The 22,824-nt window shown below is 46.0% G+C and overlaps 2 protein-coding genes across 2 annotated transcripts in view; one reads left to right on the top strand and one right to left on the bottom strand.

Moving 5' to 3' along the window:
* LOC311031311 (epithelial membrane protein 1) overlaps positions 1-22,824 on the top strand; it is a 155,200-nt gene that overhangs the window by 15,377 nt on the left and 116,999 nt on the right. The window lies entirely within an intron of this gene.
* On the bottom strand, positions 3-9,959 carry tcf20 (transcription factor 20; the record flags this gene model as incomplete). The annotated part of the gene is given in 4 exon segments (XM_084037788.1): positions 3-802; positions 805-999; positions 1,002-7,748; positions 9,668-9,959. Coding segments are annotated over 3 exon segments (6,525 nt in total), but the record flags the coding sequence as incomplete, so codon positions are not given.

Here is a 22,824-nt window from a genome sequence, read left to right as displayed (position 1 = left end):
AACTGAACATCTGGTGCTTGTGTGTCTTGGTTGGTGCTCAAAGCATTGGAGTTTACGTCTGAATTTGGTCCCGTTTTGTTCGTGCCTGTGGTCGCTTGACATTGTCGGACCTGCGGCTGGTTCTTGGGAAGCTTTGCAGCATACTCGGCTGGATAGAAAGGTCCATAGAGATCTCCAAGGTGTTTGTAATTTGCCCATTTCTGACACAGGCAGCAGAGCAGACGCCCTGAGTGATTGGTCTCTGTAATCACAGGGCCTGAAACAACATAGCCAGATGAAGGAAGTGCTTTTCCCGACTCAAGTGTCGTTTCTTCATCTGTCTCCCTTTTCTCCGATTCTCTGTCTCTCCTCGATAACTGGGAGGAAAGCGCTGAGGTCAGGAGAGACTCAATTCCACTCCCGCCTGCCTTCCCTCCGACTACACTACGCTCTCCTTTCATTTTCTCCTCCTCAGCATTTACAATGGTGCACACTGCCCCGATCTCTGGTACTTTATTTTCCACGTGTATGTGTGGAACAAACGGGCCCTTTCTATTTGGCTCCACAAGCACTTTATTTGTGCCGGGGCTGCCTCCTGCCCCTAAAGGTGTATCAGGGTCGTCTTTGGCCACCGGCGGGCCCGTTGGCGCGGCTCCTCTCCTTCTCCTCCTCTGTCGCCCCTGTGGTTCTAGTGACCCGTCTTCATCTTTCACACCTCTGCGTCTCCTCCGCACAGGTTTGACCTCGATCTCTGGCTGCGTGTCCTCACTCTCCACATCCACTTTCACTATCTGGGTTAAATGGGCGGGGTCAGTGGGGGAGTGTTTTTATCGTCGGCCAGAGGGGGTTCTGCAGGGGGTGGCGTGCTGCTGGTAGTCTGATCCAACGGTGGGGACATGGCAGCTGCTGTAGTTGGAGTGAGTGGGGCTGGGAGAGCACTCTGAGTGGTGCCCTGACCCTGGGTTTGAGTCTGGCCATTCCCCTGTGTTTGGGCCCGTTTTTGTTTATTCACACTCCCTACGGCCTGCCCTTCTTCTTGCCAGATGGGAAATACCCTTTGGGCACACTACTGTCCTGTAGCTTAGAATCTTGTGGTGAAAGGCTGGACCTACCAGAGGACATCTGATGTTGTCTATTCAGCATGTGTCCTTGAGCCTGACTGTGGTGGGGCGGGGTGCCTCCGTAGTAGTCACTGCCAGGATAATCATCAAATCCAATTCCAGATTCTTGAAGTTTCTGTCGAAGAAGGGTAGCAGCAGACTGCTCTCCTCTTCTTGTCTCAAGCTGCTGGTAAGTGTTGGTAAAGTGTTGAATGTCTGAGAGGGCAGATGAAGAGGGAGGTGGAGAATCCTGGACTGGGCGAGGAAGAGGTGGAGGAGGGGGTAAAGGTCCGAGCAAAGCAAAGTCCTCCTTGTCACCAGATGATGATGCCACTGCGACTCCTAATCCAAAATCAAAATCTTGTTTAATGGTTTGGGAGGCCTGATGAGGATCACATGGGTAGGCAGACAGGGGTAAAGGCCCAGTCTCATCAACTCCTCGGAAGGAAATCATGTCGTTTAATGAATTACTTTCATCCATGTAACTATCATCCCCTCCTGCAACCCTAGGGAAATGTGCCAAGTCTTGGTCCTGTGAATCATTAAACGGTGGTATTTCTGAGTGAGAGAAGCCTGTGTAATGATTTGACTCATCATCAACATGGCCTAATGGCTTTTTAATATTTGGTGTGATTTTCTGCACTATTGCCTCCAGTTTCAAACCTCGTCCTTTCTTGGGAGGCAAAGCCCGGGTATTACCACTTGATGGAGACAGAGGTTGTGGATAGGTATTCTCTCCGGACAGAGGGGAAGAGAGCCTGGGACATGGGATATCTGAACTGGATGAGTCATCTTCATTGTGGTGGCTAGCCTCAGACTGAGCCCCAGGGGAGTGATGTGAATTTGTTGCAGTCCGATGCTGAGATGCATCCTGAAGATGCCGTTTGGCGGGAATAGGAGAGATAAAAGAACGAACTCTCCTTCGCAATATTAGCGGATTTGTGTCTCCAGAACCTCCAGCTTTAGCCTGACGCTGCACCTGTGGCTGAGTCAAGTTCAAATCAACAGATGGCTTTGTGGAGCTTGGTGGGGGAGGTAGGCAGGGAGGTTTGGCTTCCACTGCGGCTCCTCTGTAGGCCTCCGGTTCAGCAGCGTTTAGGCCTTGAGTCATTTGTGGAGGAATGGGGACCTGTGAAGATACAGGAGCAGGAGGGGGAGGTGGAGGAGGCGGTTGGGTCCTGTAGAAGGAGTCTCCCTCTATCATTCTAGCACCTTCTCTTGCAGAGTGTGTTGACTCCCACATTTTCAAATCAAAGAAAGTGCTTTGATGATGGAGTGACGTTTTAGTTGCGTGTAGTTCACTGGGCATGTCAGCTTGTGAGATCATCCTCTGCCTCTGTTCTGATTGGCTGACCTTATGTCTTCCCGGAGAAGAGCCAGGGTGCATCATCATCATCTCCTTTGATGGCCTGTTCATTGCTTTCACCCAGTCATTCATGTCATGGGGGTGATGAGGGGGGGCACGGGGGTGAGGATACATTTGAAGCTTATTTGTGGATGGAGTCTGTTGGGATAAATTGTGATACGGATGGTGGGAGGGAAAATGGGGGTTACCACGTGGCATCATATTCCCTTCTCTTGTATCTCCAAATCGATACCCAGCAAAACTGCTGCCACTACCAGTTGACAAATCAACACCGTGAAGATAGGACTGATGCCTTGAAGGTGACGATAAAGGGTTAGTGCTCAAAGAATGAGACGGCAAGGGTGTAATATCAACATTACCTCGCCTGTAGGGGTCAGCATTCATTACAACAGATGAATGAACAGACTTGGAATGATATTCCATATCAGCCTCATTAGCGCCACCACTCCCATGATGATCAGTTTGTAAATTTGCAGCCTCTGCGCCAGACTCTTTTGATGCCGTTTCCATTTTCACCACTAGTTTCTCTCCAATATCCTTTTTACTCAGATCATTGGCTGCTGCTGGGGAGGAAAATGGCTGTTGAATCACGGAGGCTCCGCTCTGACTTTTCTCCCGCTCTCTCTCTCTGTCACTTTCCCTATCCCTCTCTGGTGTGCTGCGTCGGTTTGGCGACACATCACAGATGACAGAGCGCCGCTCTGATGGGGCTAATATGGAGCCTGATGATTTTTGAGACTCAGTTTGACCAATGCTGCCTGTTAGCGGTTCTGGCTCTTGTAAGAGGAGCTCTTGCACAGCAGAGGATGGAGTGGACACAGAAGATAGGGCTTTTCTCTGTGGTAGAGAATAGTCAGCTAAGTTTATATGTTTTGTTGGGGGCTGCTGAGACTCTGCAGCCTGTGCTAAATTAATCTGGGACACACCTGCTTCAGTCTTTTCAGCATTTTGGAGTATCTTATTGATAGACACTTCTGACTTCACTGAGGACTGAGCATCTGTGGTAAAACCAGGCTCACTTCTAAGCCTCTGGTTTGGATGCAGGGGCTTTCCAGTGCTCCCCATTTGTCCAGAATGAGCTGAAGCCTCAGTTATGCCATATGGGTGTCTGGTTTGAAACTGCTGTTGAACTTGGAGATGGGCAGGAAATGCCTGCTCTGGTCTGCCATAACGTCTATCTAAATTGTAACCTTGAAGAACCTCTTGCAACAGGCTTGGAAATTGCTGTGAATTATCCTCATGACCTTTAGCTCCTGCTCCTTGCCCTCTCTTCACCAAACCCTCTGCTACAGAGCCAGCGTCTTTTGGATGCACGTGGCCATAACCAGCTTGTGATTGTTGGTAGCCTAAGTATCTGGAATTTGATTCCATTATACCCGCTGGGCCAGCCCTCCCTCTGCTTTTCATCGACAAATCTGAGCCATATGTCAATTCTGGATAGCCATATTTATGCGGTCCGGACTGAGGAGGATTTTGAGGCCGTCCAAAATTAGATTTCTGGTGAAGGGAGGAATATAAACTCAGATCTACACCTTCCTCCCCATTATGGCTGCTGGACTCTCTTAAGAAAGAGTGTTTCTCTTCTATACAGTTGCCTTGGGGATGCTTGCTTTTTTCAGCATGACTTCCATCAGAACGAGCTGAAACGATCACACCGACACTACTGGCATTCTGGTGTTCCTCAGACATGTGCTTTTCTCCCCTGTCATTACTGTGTAATCTGGATGCAGTGTGCAACCGGTTTTCTTTGTCCTGACAATTTTGTGAATTGAGTTCTCCAACTCGTTGCATTTGATTGCGGCCTTTCTCCAATTTGTCAACTGTGCCTTCACTTTCACTTTTGATGACTTCATTTTTTATTTCTGTTGTCCTCCTATGGCCACCTCTGAGGTCATTGTATGCAAGACCAGGCTCTGAGACACAGTTTGGCTGTGGGGGAGGAACACTGGGGGAGGTGGATGAGGAAACTGGAGGTGTTGAATGTGATGCTGGGCCAGTCTCTGACAGCTGACATCCAAATGATGGAGATGTTGACGAAGAGGGAACAGGAGCTTTGTTGGCTTTTGTTTCAGAAACATTTGGTTCTTTCAATGGTGAATCGGAGGGGACTGTTTTAACAGCTGATGCTTTCCCAGTCTGTGTTCGACTCTGAGAGGGATGGTGATAGCCAGTTGGTTCCGATCCACTGCTCGCACCACTCATCTGCCTCATTCTCCCATGTTCCCCTTCTGAAAACTGCTCCTCACGCTCCACCTTCGTCCCAGATGAGCCTCCAGCTGACATCAACGAGGAGTCTTCATCAGCACCAGCATCTAAGCTGGCACCATCACCGATCCCCGGTGCACCTCCATCTTTAACGGTACTAGTGCTCGAGGCTGCGCTTGCATTTCGACTCCTTGGTTGCGATGGGGGCATGCCATGTGTTGCCTGTTGCATTTGCCCCACATCCTTCCCCTTCTTCTGTGAAAGCACTGAGTCGGTGAGGAGCATGTGTTGCACTGTGTTTGGTAAATTGGCTACTTGCGAGCTCAAGGCATTAAGACTATTCAGGCCAGCATCCTGCATTTTGTCAAGTGGAGAAGAGGAATAAACAGAGGGGCCTTCCTCTCGAGATGCGTTTCCTGCGCCGAGACCCAATTTGTTGCGGCCTGTTGGAGGAAGACTGCTCCCTCCAACTCCACTCATGCTGTGAACTTTATGACTGCCACTGCTACCACAACTACTGATGCTGCTATTTGAGTTGGGTGTGGGACTTAACTGTGGCATGGTCTGCAGTAATCTACCTTGACCGTGACTGCTACGGGGGTTTGATGTAGGCGGATGTGAAGGACCATGACCCGAGGGGTTTCCATGTACTTCTGTGACACCCATCAAAGGGGAAGGAGAGGAGCTACAACTGGGGGAATGCACTGCAGAGGCAGCCGGTGAGGGGTTGGATATTGGGCTAAAGTTTTGGTTAATTTGGGTTTGCTGAGCATTGGGATGCATTGGGGATTTGGCTATTTCTTGAGATGCTGCTTGAGGTAAACTGGGATTGGAGGCTTGGTGATGTTTAGCATAAACAGAGCCTGGAGATGGGCCCTGGTGCTGCATCTTGAGAGAGTTGTCATAACCTACCCCTAAATTGTGCTGTGAGTTGCGGTGCTGTAGTGTGGCTTGCTTGTGAAGCGAAAGTGTCTGTGGGGAATATCCAGGATAATTTGAAGCATGGTAACCCTGCTGAACATTCTCCATCACCCCCACATTGTTAGCAGCAACTGAACTGGAGATTGAGTTTGAACTGGAGTTGAGACTGGGAGAACTGTTGACTTTGGGATCGAACCCCGTGCTGGCAGCCCCATCGACATATCTCTGTGGAGGGGGGCTGTACATTCCTGATGACCCTGTGGATGCCCCACCCTGCGGGGAGTAGTGTGGGTACTGAGGGGTCATTCTGTGCCCAGAGTGTGGATAGCTCCGATGCTGCTGTCCATGATGGACAGCTGGGAAGGTTTGTCCAAGCTGGCGGTGCTGCATCTGAGAACCTGGCACTGACTGCATTGCAGCATTCTGACTCATGTTGTACTGATGAGAAGGAGAGAAGGCTCCAGCACCAGCACCTGAACCAGCACTGGAGCCATAGTCTACTGGATATGGTGACATCAGGCCAGATGCTGGTGCAGAGCCAGATCCAGCATGCCGATACTGGTGAGGTATATGTCCATCGATATTAGGGTACCCAAATCCTGCCCCATAAGCCATGCCCCCTCTTCTGTGCCTGTCCTTTCCACTCATTGAAAAATAATAATCCATGGTGTCCTTCCTGTAAGGGTTGTTAGTGTTGGCGCTGTGAATGTTACCCTGTGTTGGCGGTGCCTCCACAGCCCCTCTGTTTCTTGCACTGTAAGCAAGCATGTGGCTGGCTTGACTGGGGTGGTGATGGCCTCTGTGCAGGCTCTGCTGTTGCATCCCTGCATAATCATCTGTCATCCTTGGGGAGATCTGGGGGTCTGCTGGCTGAGGGGGGTACGGAGTTCCCCCTCCGCCCCTCCCACTGAACCCCGGGGGGAGAGAAGGGGGAACTGGGCTGTTAGAAAAATTCTGCATTGTTTTTCCAAGTTTGGATTAAAATCGGAAATAGCTGTCAGTGTCTATACCGAGGAATGCTTCTGATCAGAAACTGGAAGGCTTACGGCAGTAACCATAAATGACAACAAAAAAAGTCTATGGCCTGGCAGTAAAACAAGGAAATGCTTTGAAAAACCAAAGACTTTAAGCCAAGGAATATATATATCGCAGATGTTAAAATCACTTTTTTGTGGCAGAAAGTGGGTAGGGAGGTTGAAGAGACGATGATGGCGTTATCAATATATGAAAAGGCCAAATGGTAAAAGTCTTGTCAATGTAATGATGCTATAGTTGTTTTCAATTTTGTTTTTAAAAAAAGGTTCACTTCACAACCAGGTCTTAAAAAATGGAATTTTCAATGAAAAAGAAAAAGAAGTGCGTGGCAAAGCAGGTTTCTACTGCAGAAAAATACAAGACTAAAACTGTGCAGTCATTCCTATGAAGCTGGAGCAGTTTGGCACTGAGCAGGCAATAATATCATGGACGTCCGATACACCACCATGTGAGACGTTCAACCTCAAATGTCTGTACGCGTATACGCTCTGCTATAATAACAGCTCAAGCAAAAAGAGCTATGTTAAGCTTGAATTGTGGTCCAACAGCATCTTGTGCTACCAAAAAAAAAACCACTCAATAAAACCATTGAGAATGTGTTCTTTCACGACAATCCTTCAGACCGTCAATATGTCTGCCGGGACCTGTCTCACACCTGTGTGAGACCAAAACTGCAGTAACTGGAATCAAGAGGTCTAAATACAGACCCTCACTAAACACTCCCAGAGGCAAACACTCCATTGATATTCTCATCAGCTCTTGAATGCAGAGTGTAATACTTTGTGAGATGTTCTTTTTCTTGGTCATTCCCTTTCAAATACTGTTGTCTTTTTTGCTACGGCATGCATTCATTCGGACTGCGGAAGTCTTTGGTCCCTATTCAGCAATTGTTCTTTCCTTGATCCTGTGTTCAGATTCCTCTTAGTGCTCCCCTGTAACTTCAGCCTGTAGCCGTCTTACCTTTGTTTCATTCTGTCAACCATCAATTTATTCTACCTAGTTCCATGGTAACAAATTTCCAAAAAGGAGGGTAATCCATTTATTCCACTTCGAGTTCAGTTGAATCAAGCTCTCTCTTCAGTATTTCCGTCCAGATAAGTTAATTTTTTTCCAGGAGCTGCTGACCAGAAGCCTTTCCAACTCTGCAAATAAAAAAGATGAATCAAAAAATGTTAGCAGGCAAACATGAAAAAGGCAATACCCTGTGCTACATGTCTGTTATTAAATAGTTATAAAGAGAAATGCACTGCGGACATACAATAACACAAAAAGGCCCCTTTGGCTTAGTTTAACATTCTGTATTAAAAGATAATTTTATTCAATTATTTCACTATTAAATTATGAAATATGCAACTACAAACAAAATTAAAGAAATTAGTTTTGAGCCTTTGCAGCCTGGGATGAGATATTACAGATTACATAAGCGTTTCCCATAAGTGAACTTATTGTTATCACTAAAATCACACAGGCCTATCACAACCATATTTACTAACTCAACAATAACATTTGCATTACTTCCTTGTTACAGACTCTGTCCATTCAGGTTAAGAGAAGGCTTTGCTGGCCTCACATCAACACTCCCGTTTTAATATGCACTGGGAGCCTTTTTCTGTGGTCGAAGGTTTAACAATACACGTCTGAGCGGTCTCTACTGACTGATAACAAACGGGGATGGTGGAAAGAAAAGTGGGTTAGCGGCAGCATGCAATTAAGGCGACAGAGTAACACAGACAAGGTCACAAACACCACTTCACATGTAAACAAACAACCACCCGTGGGGCCAAGACAGAGGCAGCCTCTTTGAAATGAAACTAAAGGCCGTAAAACGTGAGAGTGTTTAACTTGTTTTAACAGCCTTTAATGATTATGGACGATAATTAAAAAGGCATGACGCCACCTTTATAGGTCAGGAGCCATAATTGCCGCATGTGACACAAGCCTCTATTGTACACTGTAAAATGGTTAATGGCCCCAGCGCAACTTTGGCTGACTTTTGTTGCAGAAGTGTCGCCTTCCACCGAGCCGCGCGGGAACGAGCCCTCACAGTTTATGATTGCAACTATTAGTCTAATGGGCAACTAGTGTGAACCCATCTATCTTCACCAAATGTAATGAGTTGCTTTATCACCACAGAAAAAGTGATGAGCAGCAGACAGAGGGGGGGAAAAACGTGTCATACCTTGTGAATCTATTTGAGTCATAATAATATAATGCACACAGGTCACAACTAAGCTGGTAGGTGATGTAGTGTAACATTTGGGGGGAAGTTAAAAGGGGCACTATTGCTCCATCCTAGATTACCTTGATGACTAATTAATCACAGCAGCTCACTTGCACGACCGGGCAGCAGCATTCACAATAGAACAGTGCAGCATTAATACAAACTGGCTCGATGCAGTCTGTCAGCAAGTCCATCAATTACATAGCCGCCTAACGTAATTGTTAAAAAGCACACGCAATGTTTTTTGGGGGGTTTTGCAGACAATGCTCAAACGCCAGCTGTTAAGATTCTGGTTTCGTTGTCTCAGATTGTCATCACACAAACACTGTTTTTTATGCCACATTACCTTAGTAGCTACATTAGCCAAACAGCGAGGTATACGCATTACAATTAGCTGTGTGCTGCCTCTCCTAGCTTTGTACGATTAGCGTTAGCTGAAACACCTCACCGCAAATGTTACACTAAGCGATGCAGCCGCGTATGTTGGGAGCTAAGTAAGCTACAGCCATAGAGTTAGCATCCTAGCAATGCAGCTAATTAGCGTTTATTCCATTATTAAGAGGCGTCGAGCGTCCTAGCGGGCTAAACACGGCACGGGGCGGCCGGGCAGCGTTAAGCTACAAAAAGAGAGGTGATTAGGTGCAGATGTTCCCCCCTCGGAAACCCGGTGGGGCTGCGTGTAAACGGGTTAGCTAGCATGAATAACGTACGCTGGCAAGCGAGCCGGTGTGGGTACCGCATCAGAAAACGACCATCACGTAGCCTGACTGACATTTCCCCGGATAAACAGAGCTAACGTCCGCTCGGAGACATGCTAGCTAACGCAGTCTAAATGCATACCTGGAACCGGAGCGGTACAAGGCCTCTCGGAGAGTGAAAGGCTGTTTTGTGACAATCCCGCTGCTGTGGCAGGAAACCCCCGGTCTCGAGTCGACCGCTCCGCCGCTTTTCCCCTCGCCCTTTTTTTTGAGTCCGGACAACCCCGACCAGCGGCGGCGAAGTCGGGGAGGGGGGGCCGTCACGACACTCAAGATCCCGGGGCCTTTCTCCCGATTTCCCCTTTTTTTCTCCCTTTTGTCCTCACCTCCGAAAATGATGAGAGCGGAGCACAATCGGGGGGTGCCTGTGGGTCCCGTAGCCAGCGAGGTCCGTACACCCCCGCCCCCTCCCCTCTCTCTCTCCCCCCTCTCCCCCTCTCACGCGCCGCTGAGGTGATTCCACCTATCTCCAACTAAAATTAAACACGCTGCCATCTCGCAAGCCTCTCCACTAACGCATCGACATCTCAGGCGTCGGTTTCCGTCACTAGATCGCATTCGCATGCCTTCATCAGCAGCTCGACCTATTCGTTTTCCTGTTAGACTACTGTGTGTTTTTTTTCTTGCAACAGAAAGACCGCCTTGAAAATGCATACACACTCATATTCCTGCACCCCCTCCCCCTCCTCCCTCATCTCTCTCTCTCTCCCTCTCTCTCTCTGTCTCTCGCTCTCTCTCTCTCTCATCCATCCACCTCCCCGAAGCTCTTGCTATTCCAATTGCTTTTCACCTATTTCAACCATTAAATCTTAAGATTAGAGTGAAATTGCAAAATGCAGTTGTTGCACGCCAGAGCTCGGTTTGATTTTTTTTTTTTAAATCACAGCTCCTTTGTTCTTTTTTCATCTCCAGTGAAAATGAAGTAGGCTAGCCTAATGAAAGCACTGGGGTACAAAGGCAAGGCAGGTCTACGTGGACTCGTATGGTTATGTCTGAAATGAATAAAGTCAATAACAGATAAAAGACCATGTGTGAGCATGCAGGGTGGGAGAAGATTGCAGCGCAATGGCTGAGGCTCGCTCAGTTTAGTGTGCTCTCTGAATTCCTAGACGCAGACACACAGTGCAGCTATATTGTTATTTTTCCACAGAGAAAAGCCACTTTAATCGTCACCATAACACCCAGCCATTGGTTTGCGTTTGACGAGACTCGCTCACAACATCATGCTGGTCAGAACGACAATGGAGCTGCTACATTTCCCCATTAAATGCATTGTGTTGCTTATCTGCTCTCACACAGGGCCACCCAGTCACATCATAATCGTGTGCCCTATGGCCCCCCGTCCACGCTGCTGCACTTTTAATGCACTGCGGTGTGTCACGCATACAGACGCGCGTCTCTCACTTAACCTGTGCACCGCCAGTGTTAAACCTCTCCGTTTCCCAAACAGCAGTTCAATGTATTTCATTCCCTTGCAGATACACGTCTATTTCTATCATGGTTGCCATAGCAACTGCATCACAGAGCCTTAACTGTGGCTAATTTTTTTTAAGGGCCACGTATCTGCACTTGCTTTTTTGCATGTGCGATTTCCTGCAGACGCTCTTGTTTTTTTGTTTTGTTTTTTTGTTTTGTATTTGCAAGCGCGAGGCCATGAATCAAGCAGTTGCGCGTGCTCGTGTCGCCGCTACATCGAGAGAGCTGAGAGGCGAGATAAAGGGCATTGATACCCTGGGCCAGCAAGTCAGTCAGCCAGGCTTATCCAATCAACAGGAGCGCCTGCTGGGATGCACACAGACTCTCTCCATCAAGGGCACAACAACTTCTACAGAGGAGGCTCAAAGCACACACGGTTGTGAAGAAAAGCAGCCGCAAACACAACCCTGAACACACACAGTACAGAACGGTCCATCATTCAGGTTGCCACACGTTCTCTCTGGAAATTGTACTGGCACAAATTGAGACAGATTTTGAAATGTGGCTTTAAATCCCCCGCATTCGTAGAATTTCAGTTTAGAATGAATTTATTCCTCATAAAGCTTCTTTTATCAGGTGAAGTTGAATAGTTGTACAGGAATATGCGAACCTCCATTGTATTTCACTGCCTCACAGGGAAAATCTCAAGGCTGTAATGCATTGTGTAGCTAATGGTTGATTTTTTTTTTTTCACATTTTGTGAATCTACTACACGCTGGACGTTGCATGAGACAGCACAGTCGACATTACCAGTGTGACACCATCTAGTGGTGCAGACATCTGAGCAAATATGGAGCTCAAGCCAGTAACCCTTCACACAGAAATGATATGCACCTTAGCTGACATGTCTAGCAATCACGAGTTCAAACAACAGAACTATGAGGGAGCATTAAACAAAACACCTTGTATTATTTTTCTCTACACTAAATCAGAGAGCAGTGACGTGCCCCAAAGCAGTTGCAGTTCCCTTCATGGCCACATGGAGTCAGAGTCATACAACAAACATGCAGCTCTAACGCTCAGGAGCCGGCCTCGCGTCACAGCATCAGCATGGCTGAACGAGATGAAGAAATAGCCCTCATGTTATTTTGTCTGAACATCCCAGTTCATCAGTCCCCTTTGATGTGTGTGTGCTTCTCAAGTTATGCTTTTGGTACAATTTCACAGGCTTTGATCCCTCTCCATCCGGAGTGTCCTACAATATGACAATTAGTGTCCCACGGACATTAAGTGTTATATCAGGAGGAGAAGGCACAGCTTTGATGATGCATGATTGGAAACGTAAATTGTGAGCACACACACACACACACACAGAGAGATGAGATGAGATGAGATGAGATGAGATGTTGAACTGTGATTGCTGCTCCCCTTTTACAACCTCTCCCGGATCAAAGAGCATGATGCAGCCCGGCTGAAAGAGACGCGCAACAGCTCCGAGTCTAAATCTGTGACCTTAACGGTGACCGATGATGCAAAGGTGTGTTTCCCTCAAAGGGGGACATGAGTGGTAGCTACATCATCACCATCCCCTCTCTCCACCACCATGACACACACACACACACACACACACACGCTCACCAAATCTGCACAGATAGCATAAAAGGCAGCAAACACACAAACACATATACTCACTTCTGTGCGATCCCTTTCCTTTTATCACCCTGTAGCTGTCAGTGGCCAGGCAGATACCAGCAGGGGGCGCTCTCTCCCAATGTCCTTCTCCGCTCCCACATAACTCTCTCCCACACCGAGGCCGGCTGCCACACTCTCCTCGTCTCCTAGCAACCGCAGAACCCTGCCTCCAAATCACTACGGATACCGGGAGGGATGGAGGGAGGATGGGAGAGTGTGGAAGAGGCAGAGAGAGAGAGAGTGAGGGGCATCATCATCCCAGGCAGCACAAGTGTGCAAAGCTTTAAAAAAAAAAAGAAAAGAAAGAAAGGTGGATCATGTCGGGTGAGGGGTGGGGAGAGAGAGGTGAATCACAGAGCCAAGGTTCTCAGGGACACGTTGAGATCATAATTCAAATCAGGCATATTACAGAATGTGGAGTGCTGGAGAGTGATTGGCCCAATTAAGGCTGTTTGTCTTGAGGGGCCCCTCTGCTCAGCCTTCACCGCTCATGGTCAGCAGCTCATCCTGTCCTCTCCACTCTCCCCCACCCTCCCCCACCTTCTGCTGTAGCCCATTAACATCTGATGGTGGCATCATCGGCGCTGCTCTTCCTCGGGGGTCCGCCCTCTCCTCCCCGGTCATCAATGTTTCGTACACACGTGCTCGTCACTCACAGTCACAACACACACGCCTCCACACACACGCCTTCATGTGATGCGACAGTGACCTTAGACACCGGACCCCCCCTCCCTCGTGGCGGCTGTCATGTGGCCTGACAGATGCACGCGTGACATCCAGTCAGGAAGACAAAACACGAGTCCGTGGAGTGAAACCTGTAACCTGAAAGTGGTATGATTATTTAAAAAATTAAACATGGGGAGACAGTGAATTCAAACATACATTTTGTATTATTATTGTCAGTTCTTTTGCTGATGGCAAGATTTTTACACGTGTGGTGTCAGTTTGTAAACAATGGCAGGAATATCTAACCCATCCAGCCTGTTGCATCTTCTGTATTTATGTCACTGGATCATAGCAGATTAATGTGCAGTAATAATACATTTTTTCATAATACCATTTTTTCATTGATGGACATATAAAAAAAATATATGTGTGGATCACATCCATAAATCTTTACAACAACAACTCCAACAAGTAACAGTGACACTTATAGTACCACTAATGATGATTTAAGTAACACTTACTTGGCTACTACCACAGTCTACCAGTCGTGATAGACTGGAAACGTTAATAATGATGTGATGAGGTATCGTTTAATATGATTGAATTCATTGGTTGAACTCGTTGTATGCTGTTCCTTTCAGAGTACATCCTGTGCCTCCGCGGCATCAGACAAACACGTCGCCCTTTGAAGAAATGTGTTCCAGGAAGAGCGTTGATATAATACACCTGCAAAACTTTAACACTGAAGCGATGGAGGAGGGAAGTGGAGAGGAGAACATGTGTGAGTGTGTGTGTGTGTGTGTGTGTGTGTGTGTGTGTGTGTGTGTGCAACGGGGACTGATAAAGAGAGAGAAAATGCTGGCTGCTGTTGCCCAGGCAACCGTGTCTCTCCCCTCTCCTCTCTTAACCCTTTCTCCTCAGCACTTCCTTTTCACCTTCTGTCTTTTTTACCATGGCAGCGATCTCTCACTTGTTGATGTCCTATCACTCCATCTGTCCCTCTCTTTATCTCCACGCACTCTCTCTCTCTATCTCTCTCTCTCTCTATCTCTCCGTCTGATCTCTCTCTCTCTCTCTCTCTGCAAGCTATTCACTCTCATCTTCATCTGCATTATTCATCCTCATGTCGGCACACCTGTTATTTGGTCTGCACACATGTGCTTTGATAACACTGAATCACTCGGCGCTCCAGAATGGTGACAAATTGTGCCGAACTGTGTAAAGTAACAGGAAGTATCATTGTTTCAGGTGTTGATGATGATGTAACATCTTTAACACACAGGGGAACAACATGACTGCTGACATGCAAATAAGTGGTTAACTGCCCTGAAGGAATAAATGCTCGTATTGAAACATTGTTTAAGTTGTAGAGGGTTGATGATTGTTATGAACTAGATTTTGATATCGTAATGTGGCGTTAGTGTCCTTGTTTTAATGGCTGCATCCTCATAAAGGGATGTACTTTTCTGAACAAAGACTGTTGTAGCTGTTCAATTATTTGCCTTGACACTTGATCATTATAGCCACATTGCTGATAATTATTTATCAAAAATGTCAGTGTGTTAATAAGTGTGAACGCACGATTAACTAACCCTTCAATATTGTCCCAACATCTCTATGTAAATGATTGGGCAGACATATAGTGATATTTCATTTTCTCCATATAGCCCAGCCTTAATTGATTGCTTTCGGGATGTAAAAATATTTTATGACAAAAAAATGCTTGAAAGTCGAGCCGAAAGGAATCAATGTGTTTTAAACCCTTTTAGATCACATCCCTCTATATATTGTGCACCTAGGTAACAATATTTGCAGATAACATATGTAATTTCTTCATAATTTTATATCGTAATCCAAATTTTTTTTCCTGGAAACCCAAATATGAAGTAACTCAACCAATAATATCACAACATTTATCTATCAAACAGTCATTTGAACGATCAAATCAAATTCCTCCCAGCATACGTTGAGCTACAACATTTCAGCTCGACTTCCATTGCCTGTAAGAGTTCACTCCTGTGTCGATATGATGGGAGGCTGCCAGTGCCAAACAGGACATTTAGAGGTCAGGTGGGGAAACGGTGCCAACCTCAACGCTTGCCAAAGTCCAGTATTTACTGTGTCGCTCTTCGAATGCTGCGTCATGAAAAAAAAAGCGGCCACCCCCTGAACCATGAGTCTATACGCTTCATATGTGTATTGATCACATTCATCTTCCTCACGCTGCATTCATCGTGAATGTTGGTGTGCTGACTGTCCAGCTGCTGTGTGAAATCAGAGGCTGATGTTCTGAGCTCAGTGCCCACACACACACACACACACACACACACACACACACACACACACACACACACACACTCGCAAGCAGTGTTCAGCCAAATCTCAAGGAACAGTTTGTTCGTAGCGTGTGGAGTCCAGCGTAGTCAGGACAAGTCAACTGCCTCCTCTTAGACCAAACGTGCCAATTAGGTCTAAATGTATTATTGGTATGCAGCAATATTACTGTAAATAATACACTTTACATTTCATCACTGCCGCAATTGCTTCTCTCTCTCTCTCTCTCTCTCTTGATATCATATATACCCTGTTGCTAGGTAACTGTTCATTGTTAAAATGCAGGTGCTTCATAAAGAGTAGAAAGAGAAGGGACAGGACGTAGAGCAGAGCTGTGTTGCAACGGTGCGATCCTGCAAACAAATGAGTCTTCTGAGGTCAGTTTCAAGGATAAATAAGTCATATGACTGAAGGTGACGCTTGCTTTATTGGACTCATGGATGTACTGTAGTCCCTCTGTCATCTGTCCTTTTTACCCCTCTTTCTCCCCCCCACACCCTTCATTCTCCATAATCCAGTGAACTCTCATCCATAACTCACGGGCCCCTCTTTCTTTTATTACCGCGATGCCCCGCCACCACCTCTCCCTCCGTCCTAATAATTCAAGCTGACGCACAATATATGGAGGCATTGGAGAGAGAGGGAGTAAGAGTGGGACAAAGAGTGAAAGAGAGGAGGGGAGCGACAGAGGCGATGGAAGGCGAGCGTTGGTGAGTGGAAGGTGGAAGCTGGGAGAAGAGGGAGGAGTGACGGGCCAGAGAGAGCAAGGTTACGCCTCGGCTGCTGAATTAGAGCTGCCCGACGTTTCGGCCTTCAGATACGCTGTCGGACTTCTGCTCAGACGGTCACACTGTCCAGTTCTCAAACCCCCCGTATTTCATTAAGCTAATCCTTGACAGTGCACACTGTAGCGCACTTATCGGTATTTCACATCTAAGGCGGTGTGCGTCCTCACATGTGAATCACTATCTAACTGATATATCTCATCCTTCCCCCCATCACACCTCACTCCATCCATCAATAATTTAATAAGTCTTGCTCGCCGGGGTGACTGAAAAATTAATGTGAGCTCGGAGTGGGGTGAGGTGGGGGGTACCAGGGATGATGGATGAGGAGGTGGGTGTCACCATAGCTGGGTGGAGGCGGGGAGACAGGCGGGCTGCTGAGTGCAGGCATAGAGGTGAGAGCAGGTCAGATATTTAGCATACAGAGTGGATGCTAAGCTAGTTAGCACCGTTCAACACTGCAAAGTCTGAGTGTGTTTGGAGAGTTTGCTTCTGTCAGCAAGTTCGCCGTCATGTCTTTGAACTTCCAGGAACACTCTGGTCTGTGGAGGGAGACGGTCCAGCAACTTCATCTCATCTTCCCTAGTTTGGGAGTCTTTTCTAAACTCCTGTCAGCTTCCCTCTTATCCAACTAAATGCTTTCAATGTTTTTCAAGTCTTTGGTCCAGACTGAAATTTCTGATTGCCAGAAAAGTTTGAGACATTCGTGTTCCCCAGAGGATGCTCCCCTAATGACTTTTGTAATCCCCTGACAAAGTTTTCACTTCCTTGAAAAATCTCAACATCTACTAGATGGATCGAGTCAAGATGTTGTATTAGCCTAGCTAACGCTAAATAACCAGCTTAAGCTAGCATTAGCTAGCTTGGATAGCATCTGTAATTCCTGCTAATGTCAAGCTGAACAGGCAGAGACAACACCCAAAAATGTTCATGGCTACACCTGTATCCTGATTGACAGGTCACCATGGTGTCAGTCACGAGGTAGCCCCGCCCTAAAGCATACCCCACTTTTATAATACTCTAAATGGAACCATGAACCTGTGTTCACAATGTTTAATGAGATAATAAAGACTTCTATATAACCTGGCTTCTTCTTTCAACCAGAGGAGTCTCCCCCTGCTGGCCATTCATATGAATGCATCCCTTTGTCGCGAAGCAAAATAACACTGCTTTGCTTTCTGGGCTTGAGCACCAATCCTCCATCTTTGTCCAGCTGAGAATGCGGGTCGGGAGTCTCTGAAAGCACCTGACAAAGTCAATGTTGAGTCATTGGTATTGATCAACAACCCCATCATGCCATTTTGTTCTATGGGGCAGTAAAACTCCTACTCCTGCGTCTTTAAGTCACTCTGGAAAAGATCCGCTTGTTAAAATGTCAAAATGTTAAATTTACAGACTACAAAAGCCCAGCTGCACCACAGTGAAAACACCAAGCAGGTTTTGGATGCGAGGTGCTTTTGTAATGCGAGATGTAATCACATCTAATCACACATCTCCATATTAAATAGGACTTTCCAACGAAGCATCATAATTCAATCTTGGCGAGACGCTGGTGTTTTTGAGTGTTTTAAACGCACACTGCTGAAAAAGAGCTTAAGACGCGAGTAACCGAGTAACCGAGGTACATGCATATGATTTGAGCTTTGATTTTCTCTGGGATGTCGTGCCTGTACTCTCCTGCTTATTATTCACACATTTAAATACATTTGCACAAGGGACCAAACAAAATGACACTATTGGCAAGCCAACAACGTTGGAGTCTGCTGCTGGATGATAAACGCCCTTCTCAATGTCATCAACCAGATTTTTCAATCTGTCCCGCTTCCCCGACCTCAGGTAATGATTGTGCTTTGTGAAATTCACCCTCAGTGTTGATATCTTCTGGATGAACACATGTAGAAATCATTGTAGTGTGACGTGAAATGAGTGCCAGTTCAGTTTTGTACCCCCCTTTTCAATTTAAATACACAGCAGGTGTCAAACAGGTTTACTGCACAGTCCAGCAGGAGCAGCGATGGTGTGTATATGTGTGTGTGTGTGTGTGTGTGTGTATTGGGGGGGCTGAGAGAGCAGCCTGAGAGAACCCTGAGGGGGCTGGACGGCATCAGACAAGGCTGTGTGGAGCGCCAGCAGCAGTGTTGGTCGTTGAGGGGGGGGCGGCCCCAGACCCAACCAGCCCACCAAACAGTCACCATATGGCCGATCCCTCCCAGGAAATCCTGCCACTCAATGGTACACCAGCACATGAATTAATGTGTGTGTGTGTGTGTGTGTGTGTGTGTGAAAATTCAGGCCTAAACACAAAAAAAAGCTTAAAGAAAAGACTCCGTGCCATATGCGTGAAACTTAGTTTTTTATTATTAATACTCAACACTTCATTTTGTTCATCATGTACAAAGAGAAAGAATAGTCTTATTTGAGCACTTATAATTGTAGATATCAGTATTATCCTTATTAGAAGTACCTTAATGATGTTTTTGTTTTGTTTTTTTGCAATTTTGTCATGACGTGGTTAATTTTCTTATTGAGATTACTTTGTTTCCATAGAAAAAAAATGAACAAAATAAAACAAACAAACAAGGTAAATGTTTCCCCCGATATTCAGTATTTACACAACCTGTACAATTATTTGTTTTTGTGTCGTTTTCTGTTCGTATGGTGTAAAAATTTCGGGGATTATTTCAAAGAAAAGGGCCACAAAAAGAGAAAAGAATGGCCAAGAATAATATTATGTATATCATTATGTATACAATTGATACTATTCATATGTTACATTTTTGTCAACCCACAGAAAATTGAATCAGGCTATGCAGTTTCAGTGAAGACGCGTGTTCACTTTGTGAAATACATTTAGTAGCAACCCCTTATGTCATCTTTCATTCAGGTAAAGCAACCCAGTCTTAACTGTATGCGCGTGATGACAATGGAAAATAGCAATATCAACAAACAAAACTGTACACAATTTAATAGAAAATCTTGTATGCATCAATATAAAGCAATATCAATACATATTAATACATGTACACGCAGATAGAACTGTAAAATATGAGCAAACAAAGTTCTGCAAAGAGTGAATTGGAAAATGATAAGCAACTAAATCACATGGACCTTCACAACAAATCAATCAGAATATCACAGTATAATTCTTCCTATCGGCATGTGTTGATTAAAAGAAAACAACAAAAATAACCTTGATCAGCAACATAATGTTAGAAATATTGATGTCGAATCCAAAAGACAAAAACAGGTTTTTCACGAGTCAGTTTAACCGGTACATGGATCCCTGTAGCTGACCGCCTCATGCTCTTATTTGGTCCCATGTGTCAGCATCTCTGACAGCTGATATTTACATCCTCCGCCTTCAGGATGTCCCAGCCCCACTAACTTGCCACAGCTCATTGCTTGCGTTGTAAAAATGTGACACAGTGTTTCTCTACGCGAACCCCTTTTTTGTGTTGTTGGAACAAATGGCGTGGTGGCGTGCCCGTCTGCAGAGAAGTGAGCCCGGGGAACCAGATTTGGGGAAATAAAAGACTCTGTGGCGAGCCGTGCTTCCTCTGCGTGGCTGCAGAGCAGCTGGAGGCGGTGAAGGCCTGATGATAGCATGTTGACCACAGTGTCAGGTGCACCTCGACTTCCTCGTCGCCGGTCCTAGCTCGCCCGTCCAATGCATGAAAACAACAGGTGGAAGGGAGTGATGGATTGGCACATACAGTGTACAGTTAGGTCATCCTGTTTATTGCAAATGAGGGGAATGGACGCGGCGGCTTGTATGAAAAATATGCAAACCTGACAGAATCAACGTGCACGCGGACACATTTTTCACTTTTCAATCAACCCTGTGGACATGAAAGCAGTTGAGGAGAAAAACAGAAGAGAGATGAATTTCTCTCTCAGGGCCGGGACGGATTATAGAAACTTATTGGAATCAGTAGCACGCTGAAGAAGAGTGGGGGAAATCATTTTCTGACTGTATGTACACAACAAATTACAAATGATAACCCCTCCCTCTCAAACTGAAACACAAGCAGTGCACAAAGTTGCACAAATATAAATGAGTATCCAAAGCTTTTAAGGGTTTCCAGCTGTCAAATAACACAGTTTGGTAATATGCGAGCTGAAGGATAGCAAACAGCAGTTGATTCCCCTGAAGCAAATCTCGACATGAAATGAGACATGACGGAACAAATGTTGCACCTTTTAATAAGGGGTTGCACAAATGCATTTCGCCTTTAAATGGATTCTCAATAAGATGAAACTGCACTACGCTCTCGGTTCTGCACAATAGTGCGGCGAAATCCTCAGCAATGTTAACAACATCAACTGGGAAACGTCTTGTGTGTGTGTGTGTGTGTGTGTGTGTGTTTAAGAGTGTGTATCCGTTAGCACAGTGATGTATTATATCCGGGATAGGCCGGGCCGACGATGGCTCTAAATTCTGTGTGCAATCACCGTTAGAGCCCAGGTTAGAAAAAGAAAAGAAAAGAAAAAAAACGGGCAACAAAAACACAAATATCTTGTCAGATTTTAACAAGGATCGCTGCTTAAAAATGAAGGATCACAATATACTGCCTCTATACGCAAATGTCATCTATGTATACACTTAATATTGTATTCCATAAATGCGCAGATAATTGGATTTATCTCAAAAAGCATGAAGAAGAGCTTACCTTAAAAAGAGAGAATCTAACACAATTCAAGGGAAACTTAGCAAAGACTCCTAAAACTAAACTTCCCCCTTTTATCACCAAACGTCTACACCTACAGTAAATGAGCCTCGATTTCCAACACTTCAGTGAAAATATGAGAAAAAGCATAATCCTTAACATAATCAGTATACTGATTGGTAAACTATCATAATTAAGTAAACATGAGACTTAAAGAAAAAGAGGTTCAATTGTATCACTTATGATTAGTAATATGTGTGTCTTAACTATATTTTTGCATATTTTTTTTTTCTTCACATGTTTTTTTGGGGTTTTTATGAGTTTTTATTGTGGTTTTGTTTATTTCTTAAATCGCTGTAAAACATATTGAAAGTTACATCCTGTCTGTCTGTTTACTGTACAAAGTGAAAAGACTTTGAAATATATTATTTATTTACAAGGAAAAAGATTGAACGTACAAATGCTGACACTGATTGATGCCCACTCCCGAGTCTCTCTTCTGCTACTTCTTATTTCCTCCTCGTTTCCTGTTCTCCTCCTTATACCGTCTCGCTGATAATGGTTGACCTGAACTTTCAAAAATGTGTGCGTATAAAAATTCCAGAGATTCCAATCTATTTGTCAGGAGAGTCGTGGAGGGGGGGGGAGGGGGGGTGGGGGGATGGATCGGTTTGATTTAAGGCTAACTCGATCAGTCTCACTTTGACGGTGTTATCGGTGGAGCGAGGGGGGGAGGGGGGAGGGGGGTGAGGCGGCTGAACTTATAGTTATCAGCAGGTTAGAGGGGAGGGAGGGGGGGCAGCCGTTATCATTCAATTGTGATTTGCTTCCCTCCACACACACACACACACACACACACACACACACACACACACACACACACACACACATACATACATACACACACACACACACACACACACACACACACACACACACACACACACACACACACACACACACACACACACACACGCACACACGCACGCACACACGCACACACGCACACGCCAACCTTTTCCATTGGTGCATTTCCATTCGGGTCCACAATGACAAAGATCCCACTCTACACACTCCGGCACAATCTCCCGCAGCCCTTGAATTCCTGACACCGCCAGCTAATCGAAGATCAAACCTTTAAATAACTAATAGAGGCTTCTTTATTCTGTACAGTAATATGATGAGTCATCGTCAGACGGCTCTGGGTGTGTGTCTGTGGGGTGGGGTGGGGGGGGGGGGGGGTGGGGCTGGGGAGGATGGGATGATAAGGCATGAGTGCCTGAACCTACACGGAGTAAAAGGTCCTGTGCAATAAATGAGGCCTCTCCAGCTAAAAGGACTATCTACATCAGTCAAAGGAAAAGGCCCCGGAAAGCTCTCGCAACATGGCCGCCTTCCGGACGCCTCCGCCAGTGTTTAAGAGGCGCTCTCTCAAATGCACGTCCTCCATCGGCGTCACTGCCGCGGGGCGACGACACTCCTCCTACGCCTTTTGTTGCATTTTCGCCAAAGTCAAAACGACAGTGCATATATTAATCACACACAATGTACAAACAAAGCTTTCCGCGTGCGCCTCTCCGGCCGCCAGATACCGGTGAGAGAGGCCGAAAAAAAGTGAGCGCCCGGTGACTGTAACCTGAATAAAACAAGTGGTCTAAAGGCTGCCGTGTTGTGAAGTG

Source organism: Eutrigla gurnardus, assembly GCF_963514095.1.
Source record: "Eutrigla gurnardus genome assembly, chromosome: 20".
NCBI lineage: Eukaryota > Metazoa > Chordata > Actinopteri > Perciformes > Triglidae > Eutrigla > Eutrigla gurnardus.
The sequence above is the reverse complement of the archived record's forward strand: the minus strand, read 5'-3'. Positions and strand labels throughout refer to the sequence as shown.